Source organism: Salmo salar, chromosome 09 (genome assembly GCF_965601325.2).
Source record: "Salmo salar chromosome 09, fSalSal1, whole genome shotgun sequence".
Taxonomy (NCBI): domain Eukaryota; kingdom Metazoa; phylum Chordata; class Actinopteri; order Salmoniformes; family Salmonidae; genus Salmo; species Salmo salar.
In genome coordinates, this window is record NC_138299.1 from 157,898,564 (window position 1) to 157,918,568 (window position 20,005).

General features: G+C 46.5%; 1 protein-coding gene across 3 annotated transcripts in view; it reads left to right on the top strand.

Annotated features, from left to right (window-relative positions):
- The window catches only part of LOC106613322 (uncharacterized), a 73,938-nt gene that overhangs the window by 28,682 nt on the left and 25,251 nt on the right, over positions 1-20,005 (top strand). For all 3 annotated transcript variants that reach the window (XM_082956488.1, XM_082956487.1, XM_045724851.2), the window contains exons 6-11: positions 155-244; positions 410-538; positions 3,899-3,976; positions 5,275-5,327; positions 5,710-5,772; positions 7,150-7,185. In XM_082956488.1, the coding sequence (XP_082812614.1) occupies positions 155-244; positions 410-538; positions 3,899-3,976; positions 5,275-5,327; positions 5,710-5,772; positions 7,150-7,185 (449 nt within the window). The remainder of the gene's footprint in view (positions 1-154; positions 245-409; positions 539-3,898; positions 3,977-5,274; positions 5,328-5,709; positions 5,773-7,149; positions 7,186-20,005) is intronic.

Genomic DNA, 20,005 nt, shown 5'->3' on the forward strand with positions numbered 1-20,005 from the left:
TCCATCCTACCTGCAGCCAGGTAACACCCCTAACCCCACCCCCATAGGCCCTCCATCCTACCTGTAGCCAGAGCTGTATCACACAGCCATACATAACCTCTGGGGAGGTTACCTCTCAACATGGTAAACACATTGTTCTGGTTCTGGTCCATAGGAGGAAGAGGATCACCAGGGCCAATCGGACCACCAGGAATTCCAGGCCCAGCTGGCGAGGCAGGGGTTCCAGGACAGACCGGACCGACAGGTGATCCATCCTGGTATTCCTCTGATGGGAATACATGACATTCGTTCTGGTTTTTCAACATTGTTCAGCATTGTCTTGCGTCAGAAGACAATGCATGTTCAGGTCATTATCTTCAATATCTGAATGCCTATTGTTGTGAGATGATATGTCCCCTCTGATTCCCAGGGCCAATGGGAGAGAGAGGAAGACCAGGAGAGATCGGTCTTCCAGGCCTCCCCGGACCTCCAGGCCCTCCAAGGCCACGTCCCTCCTCTACCCAGCCGAGGGGTGACATGTTTGGGTTCGACGAGCAGGGTGAGTGGACCCCCCCCCCCCCCCCAACCACCCTCATTACCATCTCAGCCTCAGTAGATTGTATTGTTTTCTATGAGCTCTTCCTGTCAACTACGATTGGAACACTGGCCAAGGAACAATGAATGCAGAACAAGGTGGAGACAGGGCACAGCTGGAAATGCATACGCTGTAACTGAATATATAGGTTCATATCCATGAAGGAGAAGCAATTAGTTATAACCACTGAGAGGGCCTCAGAGTATCTGTCCTCCTCAAAATAGCATTGTTTGCTTCAGTCTGTAACAAAGACATTACATTAATAGTTAAAATGCATCAGGTTGCTATTTACCAGGGTCAAAATGTCTCAAGTACAGAATTACTACAACAGGAAATACCGGGTTGAATGAAGTTGATTGTTTCCTTGTGTTCACATTCAAACTGCAGCTGCTAACAGCTACCATGGGTTTCTATCACCACTGGCCACTGCAGATGCTAACAGCTACCATGGGTCTCTATGGCCACTGCAGCTGCTAACAGCTACCATGGGTCTCTATGGCCACTGCAGCTGCTAACAGCTACCATGGGTCTCTATGGCCACTGCAGCTGCTAACAGCTACCATGGGTCTCTATGGCCACTGCAGCTGCTAACAGCTACCATGGGTCTCTATGGCCACTGCAGCTGCTAACAGCTACCATGGGTCTCTATGGCCACTGCAGCTGCTAACAGCTACCATGGGTCTCTATGGCCACTGCAGCTGCTAACAGCTACCATGGGTCTCTATGGCCACTGCAGCTGCTAACAGCTACCATGGGTCTCTATGGCCACTCAGCTGCTAACAGCTACCATGGGTCTCTATGTCCACTGCAGCTGCTAACAGCTACCATGGGTCTCTATGGCCACTCAGCTGCTAACAGCTACCATGGGTCTCTATGGCCACTGCAGCTGCTAACAGCTACCATAGGTCTCTATGGCCACTGCAGCTGCTAACAGCTACCATGGGTCTCTATGGCCACTGCAGATGCTAACAGCGACCATGGGTCTCTATGGCCACTGCAGCTGCTAACAGCTACCATGGGTCTCTATCTCCACTAGACACTGCAGCTGCTTACAGCTAATTTATATTCATGTCGATCTCTATTTCACAATAAATACCCATTCTAGACTTTAAACTGAAATATTACGTGATTAATTCATACCAGGACCGGTATCCAAATACATACAGTAACTCTTTTCCATGGATGAGCTTGTGATGGTGACTAGAATGGGTCAGACAGGGCAAACACAGGTTAATGTGCCATAATTCAACACCGGGGGGCAGTACAGGCTGACTGGGGTTACCAGTATTTGGCCAAGCTGCAAAATCAAAAAGGTTAAGGTTAGGGTTAGGCATAAGGTTAGCAGTGTGGTTAAGATTAGGGTTAAGATTAGGGTTTAGATTAGGGTTAAGATTAGGGTTTAGATTAGGGTATAGATTAGGGTTTAGATTAGGGTTAAAATTAGGGTTTAGATTAGGGTATAGATTAGGGTTTAGATTAGGGTATAGATTAGGGTTTAGATTAGGGTTTAGATTTAGTGTGGGTCTTGGTCTAGATCTGGGTCTGTGGAGAGGAGAGGGCAGGAGAGGAGAGGAGAGGAGAGGAGAGGAGAGGAGAGGAGAGGAGAGGAGAGGAGAGGAGAGGAGAGGAGAGGAGAGGAGAGGAGAGGAGAGGAGAGGAGAGGAGAGGAGAGGAGAGGAGAGGAGAGGAGAGGAGAGGCTGTTGGCTGTGTTAGCTGCTGGAGCCAGCTGGCTGTAAATCACAGCTCATTTGTAAACTGTCAGCACAGCAGTCTGATTTTGGAAACTCAGAACCAGCCAGGAGCCAAATCCCAGGCTCGTATAGAGCGAGGATGGAGGGGAGGCTCTGCCACTCATAGGCCCTCCTGATGTGGCTAGAGGGAAACTGCAGCAGCAGCTGGAATTAGTTCCAGACGGACGGATGCTTCCACCAGTGCACTTTAGCTTAGTTTTAGTTAATTGTGCTGGCTGGGGTTGGGGATGTTTGGGTTAAAGCTCACGGTTAGAGTGAAGAGGAAGTGATTCGGGGTTTAGACTAACACAGAAACATATATACACACTTGCATACACACAGGACAACACATACTAGACAGGACAACCCATACTAGACAGGACAACCCATACTAGACAGGACAACATATACACACAGGACAACACATACACACAGGACAACACATACACACAGGACAACACATACACACAGGACAACACATACTAGACATGATATTCCATACTAGACAGGACAACACATACTAGACAGGACAACACATACACACAGGACAACACATACTAGACATGATAATCCATACTAGACAGGACAACACATACTAGACAGGACAACACATACACACAGGACAACACATACTAGACAGGACAACACATAGTCATGGAAATGTACCTCCATTGATAAAAGTACTTTACCCTAGCAGTTTACCCTAGCAACACACACACACACACACACACACACACACACACACACACACACACACACACACACACACACACACACACACACACACACACACACACACACACACACACACACACATTAATGCACGCACGCACACACACACATACAAACACACAGACAGACACACACACACACAGACACACACACACACACACAGACACACACACACACACACACACACACACACACACACACACACCACACACACACACACACACACACACACACACACACACACACACACACACACACACACACATATACAAACACACAGACAGACACACACACACACACACACACACACACACACACACACACACACACACACACACACACACACACACACACACACACACACACACACACACACACACTACAAGGGGGAAGTGTTGGGTCAGAGGTCCTACAAACTTTAATGAAACACCATTGAGGAATTTACAGCAGTGGTACAGCTTAGGAGGCTTCTCAAAGGAGAAAGGGGAGGACCATCATCCTCAGTGGATTTCATAGAAATAAAAATGGTAAACATTTACAAAGTTATTCCTTTTTAAATAAAACTATACTAAATATATTCACGTCACCATATAATTGATTAAAACACACTGTTTTGCAAAGAAGGTCTACAGTAGCCTCAACAGCACTCTGTAGGGGAGCACCATGGACGGTTAGCTTCCGTCTTCCTCTGGGTACATTGATTTCAAATGAGAGTATCATGTAGTAGCCTAAACCTACCGCTGTTACATTGAACTGGGTGAATGGAATATGAATGAAAGTCATCCATTATGCTGTAATAGAAATGAAACATTACCGACCACTACGGTAAAAACTGTATTTCTTGTTTGTGTTTTAAATCAGAGGAGACCACTCTTACTCCAACTCTTCCTGACTTCCTAGCTGGCCCTCCCGGTCCACCTGGTCCCCTTGGACCCCCAGGTACAACTTCATTTCTGTTTGTATAAGTATCTGTGTCCCTGCAGGTGTGTCCCTCTGCAGGTGTTTGTCCTTGCAGGTGTTTGTCCTTGCAGGTGTTTGTCCCTGCAGGTGTTTGTCCCTGCAGGTGTTTGTCTCTGCAGGTGTTTGTCTCTGCAGGTGTTTGTCCCTGCAGGTGTGTGTCCCTGCAGGTGTTTGTCCCTGCAGGTGTTTGTCCTTGCAGGTGTTTGTCTCTGCAGGTGTTTGTCCCTGCAGGTGTTTGTCTCTGCAGGTGTTTGTCCCTGCAGGTGTTTGTCCCTGCAGGTGTTTGTCCCTGCAGGTGTTTGTCTCTGCAGGTGTTTGTCTCTGCAGGTGTTTGTCCTTGCAGGTGTTTGTCTCTGCAGGTGTTTGTCCTTGCAGGTGTGTGTCCCTGCAGGTGTTTGTCTCTGCAGGTGTTTGTCCCTGCAGGTGTTTGTCCTTGCAGGTGTTTGTCCTTGCAGGTGTTTGTCCCTGCAGGTGTTTGTCCTTGCAGGTGTTTGTCCCTGTAGGTGTTTGTCCCTGCAGGTGTTTGTCCCTGCAGATGTTTGTCCCTGCAGGTGTTTGTCCTTGCAGGTGTTTGTCCTTGCAGGTGTTTGTCCCTGCAGGTGTTTGTCCCTGCAGGTGTTTGTCTCTGCAGGTGTTTGTCCTTGCAGGTGTTTGTCCTTGCAGGTGTTTGTCCCTGCAGGTGTTTGTCCTTGCAGGTGTGTGTCCCTGCAGGTGTTTGTCCCTGCAGGTGTTTGTCCTTGCAGGTGTTTGTCTCTGCAGGTGTTTGTCTCTGCAGGTGTGTCCCTGCAAAGTGTGTGTCCCTGCAGGTGTTTGTCCCTGCAGGTGTTTGTCCTTGCAGGTGTTTGTCTCTGCAGGTGTTTGTCCTTGCAGGTGTTTGTCCCTGCAGGTGTTTGTCTCTGCAGGTGTTTGTCCCTGCAGGTGTTTGTCCCTGCAGGTGTTTGTCTCTGCAGGTGTTTGTCCTTGCAGGTGTGTGTCCCTGCAGGTGTTTGTCTCTGCAGGTGTTTGTCCCTGCAGGTGTTTGTCCCTGCAGGTGTTTGTCCCTGCAGGTGTTTGTCTCTGCAGGTGTTTGTCCCTGCAGATGTTTGTCCCTGCAGGTGTGTCCCTGCAGGTGTTTGTCCCTGCAGGTGTTTGTCCCTGCAGGTGTTTGTCCCTGCAGGTGTTTGTCCCTGCAGGTGTTTGTCCTTGCAGGGGTGTGTTTTTATCAGTGTTTTTCTCTCTAAGAACTACAAGTACCATCAACATGAATATGTTTTGGAACTGTTTCTGTGACATCACAGGTCCCCCTGGACCAATCGGACCAGCAGGAGTTCCAGGTCTCCCAGGGCGAGACGTGAGTACCAAATAGTCTAGTATAATGTCAGAGATGTTACTATGGTCAAGGTCAACATTACATAGTAGTGATGTTACTATGGTCAAGGTCAGGGTAACATTACATAGTAGAGATGTTACTATGATCAAGGTCAACATTACATAGTAGAGATGTTACTATGGTCAAGGTCAACATTACATAGCAGAGATGTTACTATGGTCAAGGTCAACATTACATAGCAGAGATGTTACTATGGTCAAGGTCAACATTACATAGCAGAGATGTTACTATGGTCAAGGTCAACATTACATAGCAGAGATGTTACTATGGTCAAGGTCAGGGCAGTGTGAGCCTGGCTATGTGAGGGAGGTGTCTGATACCTCTTCCTGTTTGTGCGTTTCAGGCAGAGGGAGGCCTCCAGGGCACGGCTGGGGATCCTGGGTCTAAAGGAGATGCAGGGGAGAGGGTGAGGCAAAATGTTACCCCTAATGTTCTCATACAAAAACACTGGACTGCTTTAGAATGAATTTGTTATGAACGTTTCAGTGAGTTTTATTCCAACACTTTCTTTGTTCCAGTTTGAACAACACATCTGTTTTGATCAGGAGGTAGACAGGATCTCTTTTAAAGACCTTGTGTTCAAATACTAAGTCTGCCTCCCAAATGGAGTACACTCATTTGGACCAGGGACCGTTTGCGACGCATCCATACTCAGCATATGTCAGACCTCACTGATCACAACAGTAAACTTCCCATTCAGCCATAATTAATCAGCCTGTGGCCCTGGTCAGACCTCACTGATCACAAGGGGAGGGGGGTTCTATGATAACATAGGGATATTATTTTAAGATGTTCATACCAAGGATCATTAATCTATTTTATTTTGAATTTTAAAAACCACTAGCCAATAGAAACACATTGAATAACAGATTATCTACATAGAACAATATATAGTCCAAATCAAAAGGAAGTTTGTTCAGAAGTGTCTGTCCTATATCTGAGAGATATATAAGACATTTGTTTATCCCTTTATTTTAGACACTATACTATCTCCGTATAATGTATACTTCTTTTCATTTAAAAAAAAAATGGTACTGGGGACCTTAATACTATTCTTGTGAGGCTTGTGGGCATCCTAGCAAAACAGAGAACACCATGGTGTTCGTGAGACTCTCATCTTTCAATAGATTGCTCATAATAGTTTTTTAGGCCAAACCGCCCGGACGATGCAGATGTTTTCGTGAGAAGACTGATTTTTTTTGGAGGGGTGGGGGGATGTCTCATGGTCTGACAAACACTGCTCTAGCTCTGTCACCTTTCAGAGGACGTGGTGGATTGAGATGGAGCCCACGGGGAGAAAAAAAACCCAGATATCGCTAGCTTAAACAGACGGATTTTGATTAATTCGATTTCCCCAGGGGCGTGGAAATTGTAGGCCAACGGTTAATCAGCATACGGCCCTGGTCAGACCTCACTGATCGCAACAATAAAGTCCAATTCAGCCATAATTAATCAGCCTGTGGCCCTGGTCCGACCTCACTGATCGCAACAATATAGTCCAATTCAGCCATAATGTTAACCTAATCCCCTTCATCTGCTGTTATTAAAGAACAGAGGGTCAACCCGTACATGACCAGGTAGACCCGTTGGTGAGAACATCAAACAGACCAGTCATTGCGGTCCAACCTCAGTGGTGCTGATTCTCCCTGTGACACTGGCCACCAGTTTCTGCTTGCACTGCGAGAACATGATGAGCAATTAGACGGTGATGTTATGAATCTAAAGATTTTTTTCGGGGGGAAAGTAGGTCCTCTGATCTGTGTTCCTCTCTCTCTCTCACCAGGGCCCTCCAGGATTAACAGGGGAGCACGGCCAGCCTGTGAGTACTGGAAAGGCTGTTCACGCATGCACGCAACACGTGCGTGAACACACACACAGGCACGCAAAGAAAACGCCAGGATTTCCATGTTAGCCAGCAATTGCCAGCTTTTGGCCGATTTAAAAAATAAAAAATAAATAAAGTTAATAAATAAAACTGTTGCCGTACAAAATGACTGAGATTAAAAAAATCCCATTGCAAAATAATGCTTTTTAGTCATTGATGGGAATACCAGTCTATGGAAATACATTTTCCCATCATGCCTTATCAGTCTATAGGTTAATTTGCATACTTTATTGGTGTCACGTCCTGACCAGTATAAGGGGTTATTTGTTATTGTAGTTTGATCAGGGCGTGGCAGGGGTGCGTTTGGTTTGTGTTGGGATTTTGGGGTTAGTTGTATAGTCCTTATTTGTATATTTCTACATTCCCTTCTAGGTGTTGTATTTCTTTGTTTTGGCCTGGTATGGCTCTCAATCAGGGACAGCTGTACATCGTTGTCACTGATTGGGAGTCATACTTAGGTAGCCCTTTTTCCCACTGTGTGGGAAGTTGATTTTGCATAGCTGTGTGTAGCCTGCAATACTGTTCGTTCGTTGTGTTTTGTTCATTGTTTTGCTGGTTCACGTCTATTAAAATATGATGAACTCAACCCTCGCTGCGCTTTGGTCCCCTTCTTCTAACGACGGACGTTACAGAACTTCCCACCACCAACGGACCAAGCAGCGGGGTAAGGAGCTGGAGAGGAGCTATCTGGAGTCGTGGACTTGGGAGGAGATCCTAGCCGGAGAGCGACCATGGAGGAAGGCTGGAGAGGACCGGGAGTGTTATGCTGGAACACGGCTGGCATGGAAGCCTGAGAGGCAGCCCCCCAAAACATTTTTTGGGGGGCACACGGGTACTTTGGCTGGGCCAGGGTTGAGCCCTATGCCAACTCCCCGTGCTTACCGGAGGCAGCTTGTTACTGGTCAGGCCCCGTGCTATGGGGTGATGCGCACGGCGTCGAGGCCGAGCATTCACAGGCCGGTGTGCTCGGTGCCAGCGTCCCGCATTTGCCGGGGGGAAGCGGGCACCCAGCCAGTAAGGGTGGTGCCAGTCCTGCGCTCGAGACCGCCAGTGCGCCTCCACGGCCCAGTGTATCCTGTTCCCGCTCCCCGCACTAGCCTTGAGGTGCGTGTCTCCAGTCTGGTACCTCCAGTACCAGCCCCACACACCAGGCCTCCAGTGCGTCAGCCCAGTCCAGTGCGTCCTGCTGCTGCTCCTCGCACTAGCCCTGTGGTGCGTGTCCCTAGTCTGGCGCCTCCAAAGCCAGCCGCACGCATCAGGCTTTCAGTGCGCAGTCCCCGTCCAGAGCTTCCGACGACAGTTCCCCGTCTAGAGTTTCCGACGACAGTGCCCCGTCCAGAGCTTCCGACGACAGTGCCCCGTCTAGAGCTTCCGGCGACAGTGCCCCGTCCAGAGCTTCCGGCGACAGTGCCCCGTCCAGAGCTTCCGGCGACAGTGCCCCGTCCAGAGCTTCCGAAGACAGTTCCCCGTCCAGAGCTTCCGAAGACAGTGCCCCGTCCAGAGCTTCCGACGACAGTGCCCCGTCTAGAGCTTCCGGCGACAGTGCCCCGTCCAGAGCTTCCGGCGACAGTGCCCCGTCTAGAGCTTCCGGCGATGTCCTACAGTCTGGAGCCTGCAGAGACGGCCCACAGTCCGGAGCCTGCAGAGACGGCCCACAGTCCGGAGCCTGCAGAGACGGCCCATAGTTCGGAGCAGACAGAGACGGCCTACAGTCCAGAGCCGGCGCAGCCAGAGTCGCCCTACAGTCCAGAGCCGGCGCAGCCAGAGTCGCCCTACAGTCCGGAGCCGGCGCAGCCAGAGTCGCCCTACAGTCCGGAGCCGGCGCAGCCAGAGTCGCCCTACAGTCCGGAGCCGGCGCAGCCAGAGTCGCCCTACAATCCGGAGCCGGTGCAGCCAGAGACGCCCTACAGTACGACACAGCCAGAGTCGCCCTCTAGTCCGACGCAGCCAGAGTCAACCGTTGTGAGGGTCCCCAGTCTGGGGTCGATGGAGAGGGACCTCGCTCTAGAGGCGCCACTGAAGTGGGGTGAGCCAGTGGTGGAGTTGGGTCTATGTCCCGCTCCTGAGCCACCTCCGTAGGGGGGAGTATTGGGAAGGGGGGTTGTTGCAGAAGAACCATCGGTGACGGTGGCCACCCTCCCTTCCCTCCCCTGTAGTTTTGAGATTTTTTGTTGTGGGTTAATGTTTTGTTAGTTTTTGTTTCAGGTGCATCCGGGGTCTGCACCTTTTGGGGGGGGGGGGGGGGGGTACTGTCACGTCCTGACCAGTATAAGGGGTTATTTGTTATTGTAGTTTGGTCAGGGTGTGGCAGGGGTGTGTTTGGTTTGTGTTGTTGGGATTTTGGGGTTAGTTGTATGGTCCTTATTTGTATATTTCTACATTCCCTTCTAGGTGTTGTATTTCTTTGTTTTGGCCTGGTATGGCTCTCAATCAGGGACAGCTGTACATCGTTGTCACTGATTGGGAGTCATACTTAGGTAGCCCTTTTTCCCACTGTGTTTGTGGGAAGTTGATTTTGCATAGCTGTGTGTAGTCTGCAATACTGTTCGTTCGTTGTGTTTTGTTCATTGTTTTGCTTGTTCACGTCTATTAAAATATGATGAACCCAACCCTCGCTGCGCTTTGGTCCCCTTCTTCTAACGACGGACGTTACAATTGGAATTAAATTGGCCTGTGTGTGTTTTCATTAGTCATCATGTATCTTATTTATTCCAACACAATTATCACACGTGCACAGCATACATGCACAGCACATTTTGAGAGGGATTTCTCCTGCTGCTCCTCAGCTGGTTGCTGCTGGAGTAAAACATGTTATTTTAGAACCCCATTGTTGTGTAACAATTCTAAATGCAATCGGGTGTTAAAAACAATTTTGGTGCACGATTAAAAATATCTACTATTTTTTTTCTCTCAACTGGTAATTGAAGTGGGCCTCACATTCACCTTTCAAGTGTAGGCAACAGGCTATCAGCCAGTCACCCCACCACTTTACAATGCGAGCTGGGGGCAGTATGCATTTTGAAAACATACTTAATTGTTTGAAACGTGAATGTTTTATTTCATATTATGAGGCATGTCTTCCTTGCTTCCAAGTAGCCTATAGGCAAAATCCAACCATGGAAAACGTGGATGCAATTATTTTATAAAGACTCCAAAGGCAGCGGGTGAGTTTCAATTTTGGGGAAGCCTACAATTTATCCTATAATTTCTACCATTCTGCGTGCTAGTTATGATTTTCATATGCGCATTTTCGTGGAACAGTTTTATTTCAATACATGAGCCATGGAAGTCGAAGACAACGGCCTCCCACAAAGCGGTCTACATTCCCAACGAGAGGCCCGGAGCGGATGCAAACAACGAATAGTTTCATCGCCCTGGAGCCTGATCTTCCTGCACCTTCGTCGCTGGGGGTACCTGTGTCTGGACCCTGATCTTCTTGCACCTTCGTCGCTGGGGGTATCTGTGTCTGGACCCTGATCTTCCTGCACCTTCGTCGCTGGGGGTACCTGTGTCTGGACCCTGATCTTCCTGCACCTTCGTCGCTGGGGGTACCTGTGTCTAGAGCCTGATCTTCCTGGACCTTCGTCGCTGGGTGTACCTGTGTCTGGAGCCTGATCTTCCTGCACCTTCGTTGCTGGGTGTACCTGTGTCTGGAGCCTGATCTTCCTGCACCTTCGTCGCTGGGTGTACCTGTGTCTGGAGCCTGATCTTCCTGCACCTTCGTCACTGGGGGTACCTGTGTCTGGACCCTGATCTTCCTGCACCTTCGTTGCTGGGGGTACCTGTGTCTGGAGCCTGATCTTCCTGCACCTTCGTCGCTGGGGGTACCTGTGTCTGGAGCCTGATCTTCCTGCACCTTCGTCGCTGGGGGTACCTGTGTCTGGACCCTGATCTTCCTGCATCTTCATCGCTGGGGGTACCTGTGTCTGGACCCTGATCTTCCTGCACCTTCGTCGCTGGGGGTACCTGTGTCTGCGGCCGCTGTGCCTACTCCTACTCCTACTCCTTCCCCTATGATTTCCAAGTCGACGTCAGCAAACTTCCGTGCCTGCCCTAGATCAAGCGGGGCATCTCCTAATGTCGGAGGCCTGCACCATCCTGTGAAGCATGGGAGTGGCCGATTTCCTTGTCCTTCTTGCCAGCCGTGATTTTGGGCAGCTCCATGGTAAGCAATGTCCTATCCTGGAGCTCGAGTACTTTACTAAAGCTGCTCCCGAATGTCCTACGCCATACTATCATAGTCCATGTGGGTTCAGTTCATCCCGACCATTGTGTTGCTGAGTCATCATAATGCTTTAGCAAATGTACATTATCCCAGGGGCATTGGTAGACACAATGTAAGTAACCTAATTTATGGCCCTATAACTGCCCTGAATGTCTCTGCTGATACTACAATTATTGTATGCAGCAATCATGTGCCTATGAACCAGATTTATGCTATTTGCACTGAGGTGATGTGCCCTAGAAGGAAGTCCACTGTGTGCAGATCACACTGCACTAACATAAATAACATGAGCACATCTACTGCTGCTAAGCTTCCCAGTAAAGCAATGGAAACAAGCAAGCATTTCAGAAAAGTGCTCGAAATAGCTCATGTTAACATATGTATCATGAAATTAATAACTTGCTAGTAACAGATGACATTCATATTCTGACTCTCTCTGAAACTCACTTAGAATAAACCTTTGATGATACAGTGGTAGCAATACAATGTTATAACATTTACAGAAAAGACAGAAATGCCAATGGTGAAGGTGTTGCTATTGATATTCAGAACCATATTCCTGTAAAGATTAGAGAGGATCTCATGTTAAATACTGTTGAAGTAATCTGGCTACAGGTCCATCTGCCTCACCTAATGCCCATTCTGGTGGGAAGCTGCTATAGACCACCAAGTGGTAACAGTCAGTATCTGGATAACATGTGTGAAATGCTTGATACTGTATGTGATATCAACAGAGAGGTATATTTTCTGGGTGATTTAAATATTGACTGGCTTTCAACAAGCTGCCCACTCAAAAAAAAGCTTCAAACTGTAACCAGTGCCTGCAACCTGGTTCGGGTTATCAGTCAACCTACCAGGGTGTTTACAAACAGCACAGGAATGAAATGATCAACATGCACTAAGACAGCACTCAACGAGCTGTATACGGCCATAAGCAAACAAGTAAATGTTAATCCAGAAGTGGCGCTCCTAGTGGCCGAGGACTTTAATGCAGGCAAACTTAAATCCATTTTACCTAATTTCTACCAACATGTCACATGTGCAACTAGAGGGGAAAAAACCTCTAGACCATTTTTACTCCACACACAGAGATGCATACAAAGGTCTCCCTCAACCTCCATTAGGAAAATCTGACTATAATTCTATCCTCCTGATTCCTGCTTACAAGCAAAAAGTAAAGCAGGAAGTACCAGTGACTCGCTCAATACGGAAGTGGTCAGATGACGCAGATGCTACACCGCAGAACTGTTTTGTTAGCACAGACTGGAATATGTTCCGGGATTCATCCAATGGCATTGAGGAGTGTACCACCTCAGTCGCTGGCTTCATCAATAAGTGCATCGATGACGTCGTCCCCACAGTGACCGTAAGCACATATCCCAACCAGAAGCCATGGATTACAGGTAACATCCGCACCAAGCTAAAGGCTAGAGCTGCCGCTTCAAGCAACGGGACACTAATCCGGACGCTTATAAGAAATCCCGCTATGCCCTCAGACGAACCATCAAACAGGCAAAGAGTCAATACAGGACGAAGATTGAATCCTACTACACCGGCTCTGACGCTCGTCGGATGTGGCAGCGCTTGCAAACTACTATGGACTACAAAGGGAAACCCAGCCAATAGCTGCCCAGTGACGCGAGCCTACCAGATGAGCTAAATGCCTTTTATACTCGCTTTGAGGCAAGCAACACTGAAGCATGCATGAGAACACAAGCTGTTCCGGATGTCTGTGTGATTATGCTCTACGCAGCCGATGTGAGCGATCTTTAAACAGGTCAACATTCAAAAGGCCGCAGGGCCAGACGGATTACCAGGACGTGTACTCAGAGCATGTGCGGACCAACTGGCAAGTGTCTTCACTGACATTTTCAACCTCTCCCTGACTGAGTCTGTAATATCTACATGTTTCAAGCAGACCACCATAGTCCCTGTGCCCAAGAATGCGAAGGTATCCTGCTTAAATGACTACCGCCCTGCAGCACTCACGTCTGTAGCCATGAAGTTCTTTGAAAGGCTGGTCATGGCTCACATCAACACCATCATCCCGGAAACCCTAGACCCACTCCAATTTGCATACCGCCACGTTAGCAATTTATGTTATTCTTCAATAACACAAACTCCAAAACAAATCAGGGGGAGAAAAATGGCTTTATTTGAGAAGGAGAAATCAAGATGTTATGCAGGAAGGTAGATATTCAGATGTTCAGTCTCCCTTGTCCTCAGCTTTTCTCCACTGAACAAAGGAACAGTAGTGCCATTACTGAGAGTCAATTCAACAGACATTCCGCAACCTTAGTAGCGTCACAGGCAGATAGATGTTGTTGCCTGATCACACTTACTCTGTCCAACTTTGACAAACGCGTCCTGATATAGTTGAAACAAATTCCCACAAAGTGACCTATTAAAAGATAACCACTCAACAGAGGGCATGTGTATTAACTAGGTGAGGTAACCACCCAACAGAGGCATGTGTATTAACTAGGTGAGGTAACCACCCAACAGAGGCATGTGTATTAACTAGGTGAGGTAACCACCCAACAGAGGCATGTGTATTAACTAGGTGAGGTAACCACCCAACAGAGGCATGTGTATTAACTAGGTGAGGTAACCACCCAACAGAGGCATGTGTATTAACTAGGTGAGGTAACCCCCCAACAGAGGGCATGTGTATTAACTAGGTGAGGTAACCACCCAACAGAGGCATGTGTATTAACTAGGTGAGGTAACCACCCAACAGAGGCATGTGTATTAACTAGGTGAGGTAACCACCCAACAGAGGCATGTGTATTAACTAGGTGAGGTAACCACCCAACAGAGGGCATGTGTATTAACTAGGTGAGGTAAGCACCCAACAGAGGCATGTGTATTAACTAGGTGAGGTAACCACCCAACAGAGGCATGTGTATTAACTAGGTGAGGTAACCACCCAACAGAGGGCATGTGTATTAACTAGGTGAGGTAACCACCCAACAGAGGGCATGTGTATTAACTAGGTGAGGTAACCACCCAACAGAGGGCATGTGTATTAACTAGGTGAGGTAACCACCCAACAGAGGCATGTGTATTAACTAGGTGAGGTAACCCCCCAACAGAGGGCATGTGTATTAACTAGGTGAGGTGGTCGCTGATTAGTGTCATTGGTAATCTCAAAATGAAGGAAGGTACTGCAGAACTAGGTACTCTCGCATGTTGATACTCACCCAAATTAGTACCAATAATCGCCTTATGCCAATTAACATCTCTCCATATACCCAACATTTCCCTCTGGTTAAAAGGAATAGCCCTTAATGGAATACCTGCCCTTGAGGTGAACGGAGCAGACGTACAAACACAACGACTGCTTTGATTGACTACTGTGGCATAGTGTCGAGAGAGGAGCTAGAAACGTACTGACGCCCGAGTGTCAATCATCCTGCTGATGCATCTCTGTGTTAGACATGGATACACCACACACATCCTGTATTAGGAGGAAACTCACAAGGAAAATCATTTCAAACATCTTTCACTTGTCTGCAAGACAATAATATTCAATCGTCCTATTGTCAAGGTAATCATTCACCATGTACCTTTAAAAGTGACCAGGTCTTCCACTGGTATCAGTCCCATAGATAACTATTAGACATGACCAGCTCTGGTATCAGTCCCATAGATAACTATTAGACATGACCAGCTCTGGTATCAGTCCCATAGATAACTATTAGACATGACCAGCTCTTCCACTGGTATCAGTCCCATAGATAACTATTAGACATGACCAGGTCTGGTATCAGTCCCATAGATAACTATTAGACATGACCAGCTCTTCCACACTGGTATCAGTCCCATAGATAACTATTATACATGACCAGCTCTGGTATCAGTCCCATAGATAACTATTAGACATGACCAGCTCTGGTATCAGTCCCATAGATAACTATTAGACATGACCAGCTCTGGTATCAGTCCCATAGATAACTATTAGACATGACCAGCTCTTCCACTGGTATCAGTCCCATAGATAACTATTAGACATGACCAGCTCTGGTATCAGTCCCATAGATAACTATTAGACATGACCAGCTCTTCCACTGGTATCAGTCCCATAGATAACTATTAGACATGACCAGCTCTTCTACAATGGTATCAGTCCCATAGATAACTATTAGACATGACCAGCTCTTCCACTGGTATCAGTCCCATAGATAACTATTAGACATGACCAGCTCTTCTACACTGGTATCAGTCCCATAGATAACTATTAGACATGACCAGCTCTGGTATCAGTCCCATAGATAACTATTAGACATGACCAGCTCTTCCACTGGTATCAGTCCCATAGATAACTATTAGACATGACCAGCTCTGGTATCAGTCCCATAGATAACTATTAGACATGACCAGCTCTTCCACACTGGTATCAGTCCCATAGATAACTATTAGACATGACCAGCTCTTCTACACTGGTATCAGTCCCATAGATAACTATTAGACATGACCAGCTCTGGTATCAGTCCCATAGATAACTATTAGACATGACCAGCTCTGGTATCAGTCCCATAGATAACTATTAGACATGACCAGCTCTGGTATCAGTCCCATAGATAACTATTAGACATGACCAGGTCTTCCACTGGTATCAGTCCCATAGATAACTATTAGACATGACCAGCTCTTCCACACTGGTATCAGTCCCATAGATAACTGTTAGACATGACCAGCTCTGGTATCAGTCCCATAGATAACTATTAGACATGACCAGCTCTGGTATCAGTCCCATAGATAACTATTAGACATGACCAGCTCTGGTATCAGTCCCATAGATAACTATTAGACATGACCAGCTCTGGTATCAGTCCCATAGATAACTATTAGACATGACCAGCTCTGGTATCAGTCCCATAGATAACTATTAGACATGACCAGCTCTTCCACTGGTATCAGTCCCATAGATAACTATTAGACATGACCAGCTCTTCTACACTGGTATCAGTCCCATAGATAACTATTAGACATGACCAGCTCTGGTATCAGTCCCATAGATAACTATTAGACATGACCAGCTCTGGAATCAGTCCCATAGATAACTATTAGACATGACCAGCTCTGGTATCAGTCCCATAGATAACTATTAGACATGACCAGCTCTTCCACTGGTATCAGTCCCATAGATAACTATTAGACATGACCAGCTCTGGTATCAGTCCCATAGATAACTATTAGACATGACCAGCTCTTCCACACTGGTATCAGTCCCATAGATAACTATTAGACATGACCAGCTCTGGTATCAGTCCCATAGATAACTATTAGACATGACCAGCTCTGGTATCAGTCCCATAGATAACTGTTAGACATGACCAGCTCTGGTATCAGTCCCATAGATAACTGTTAGACATGACCAGCTCTGGTATCAGTCCCATAGATAACTATTAGACATGACCAGCTCTTCCTCTGGTATCAGTCCCATAGATAACTATTAGACATGACCAGCTCTGGTATCAGTCCCATAGATAACTATTAGACATGACCAGCTCTGGTATCAGTCCCATAGATAACTATTAGACATGACCAGCTCTTCCACTGGTATCAGTCCCATAGATAACTATTAGACATGACCAGCTCTTCCACACTGGTATCAGTCCCATAGATAACTATTAGACATGACCAGCTCTGGTATCAGTCCCATAGATAACTATTAGACATGACCAGCTCTGGTATCAGTCCCATAGATAACTATTAGACATGACCAGCTCTGGTATCAGTCCCATAGATAACTATTAGACATGACCAGCTCTGGTATCAGTCCCATAGATAACTATTAGACATGACCAGCTCTGGTATCAGTCCCATAGATAACTATTAGACATGACCAGCTCTGGTATCAGTCCCATAGATAACTATTAGACATGACCAGCTCTTCCACACTGGTATCAGTCCCATAGATAACTATTAGACATGACCAGCTCTGGTATCAGTCCCATAGATAACTATTAGACATGACCAGCTCTGGTATCAGTCCCATAGATAACTATTAGACATGACCAGCTCTTCCTCTGGTATCAGTCCCATAGATAACTATTAGACATGACCAGGTCTGGTATCAGTCCCATAGATAACTATTAGACATGACCAGCTCTTCCTCTGGTATCAGTCCCATAGATAACTATTAGACATGACCAGCTCTGGTATCAGTCCCATAGATAACTATTAGACATGACCAGCTCTGGTATCAGTCCCATAGATAACTATTAGACATGACCAGCTCTGGTATCAGTCCCATAGATAACTATTAGACATGACCAGCTCTTCCACTGGTATCAGTCCCATAGATTACTATTAGACATGACCAGGTCTGGTATCAGTCCCATAGATAACTATTAGACATGACCAGCTCTGGTATCAGTCCCATAGATAACTATTAGACATGACCAGCTCTTCCACTGGTATCAGTCCCATAGATAACTATTAGACATGACCAGCTCTTCCACTGGTATCAGTCCCATAGATAACTATTAGACATGACCAGCTCTGGTATCAGTCCCATAGATAACTATTAGACATGACCAGCTCTTCCACTGGTATCAGTCCCATAGATAACTGTTAGACATGACCAGCTCTTCCACTGGTATCAGTCCCATAGATAACTATTAGACATGACCAGCTCTGGTATCAGTCCCATAGATAACTATTAGACATGACCAGCTCTGGTATCAGTCCCATAGATAACTATTAGACATGACCAGCTCTTCCACTGGTATCAGTCCCATAGATAACTATTAGACATGACCAGCTCTGGTATCAGTCCCATAGATAACTATTAGACATGACCAGCTCTTCCACTGGTATCAGTCCCATAGATAACTATTAGACATGACCAGTTCTGGTATCAGTCCCATAGATAACTATTAGATATGACCAGCTCTGGTATCAGTCCCATAGATAACTATTAGACATAACCAGCTCTGGTATCAGTCCCATAGATAACTATTAGACATGACCAGCTCTGGTATCAGTCCCATAGATAACTATTAGACATGACCAGCTCTGGTATCAGTCCCATAGATAACTATTAGACATGACCAGCTCTGGTATCAGTCCCATAGATAACTATTAGACATGACCAGCTCTGGTATCAGTCCCATAGATAACTATTAGACATGACCAGCTCTGGTATCAGTCCCATAGATAACTATTAGACATGACCAGCTCTGGTATCAGTCCCATAGATAACTATTAGACATGACCAGCTCTGGTATCAGTCCCATAGATAACTATTAGACATGACCAGCTCTGGTATCAGTCCCATAGATAACTATTAGACATGACCAGCTCTGGTATCAGTCCCATAGATAACTATTAGACATGACCAGCTCTGGTATCAGTCCCATAGATAACTATTAGACATGACCAGCTCTGGTATCAGTCCCATAGATAACTATTAGACATGACCAGCTCTGGTATCAGTCCCATAGATAACTATTAGACATGACCAGCTCTGGTATCAGTCCCATAGATAACTATTAGACATGACCAGCTCTGGTATCAATCCCATAGATAACTATTAGACATGACCAGCTCTGGTATCAGTCCCATAGATAACTATTAGACATGACCAGCTCTGGTATCAGTCCCATAGATAACTATTAGACATGACCAGCTCTGGTATCAGTCCCATAGATAACTATTAGACATGACCAGCTCTGGTATCAGTCCCATAGATAACTATTAGACATGACCAGCTCTGGTATCAGTCCCATAGATAACTATTAGACATGACCAGCTCTTCCACTGGTATCAGTCCCATAGATAACTATTAGACATGACCAGCTCTGGTATCAGTCCCATAGATAACTATTAGACATGACCAGCTCTGGTATCAGTCCCATAGATAACTATTAGACATGACCAGCTCTGGTATCAGTCCCATAGATAACTATTAGACATGACCAGCTCTGGTATCAGTCCCATAGATAACTATTAGACATGACCAGCTCTGGTATCAGTCCCATAGATAACTATTAGACATGACCAGCTCTTCTACACTGGTATCAGTCCCATAGATAACTATTAGACATGACCAGCTCTGGTATCAGTCCCATAGATAACTATTAGACATGACCAGCTCTTCCACTGGTATCAGTCCCATAGATAACTATTAGACATGACCAGCTCTGGTATCAGTCCCATAGATAACTATTAGACATGACCAGCTCTTCCACACTGGTATCAGTCCCATAGATAACTATTAGACATGACCAGCTCTTCTACACTGGTATCAGTCCCATAGATAACTATTAGACATGACCAGCTCTGGTATCAGTCCCATAGATAACTATTAGACATGACCAGCTCTGGTATCAGTCCCATAGATAACTATTAGACATGACCAGCTCTGGTATCAGTCCCATAGATAACTATTAGACATGACCAGGTCTTCCACTGGTATCAGTCCCATAGATAACTATTAGACATGACCAGCTCTTCCACACTGGTATCAGTCCCATAGATAACTGTTAGACATGACCAGCTCTGGTATCAGTCCCATAG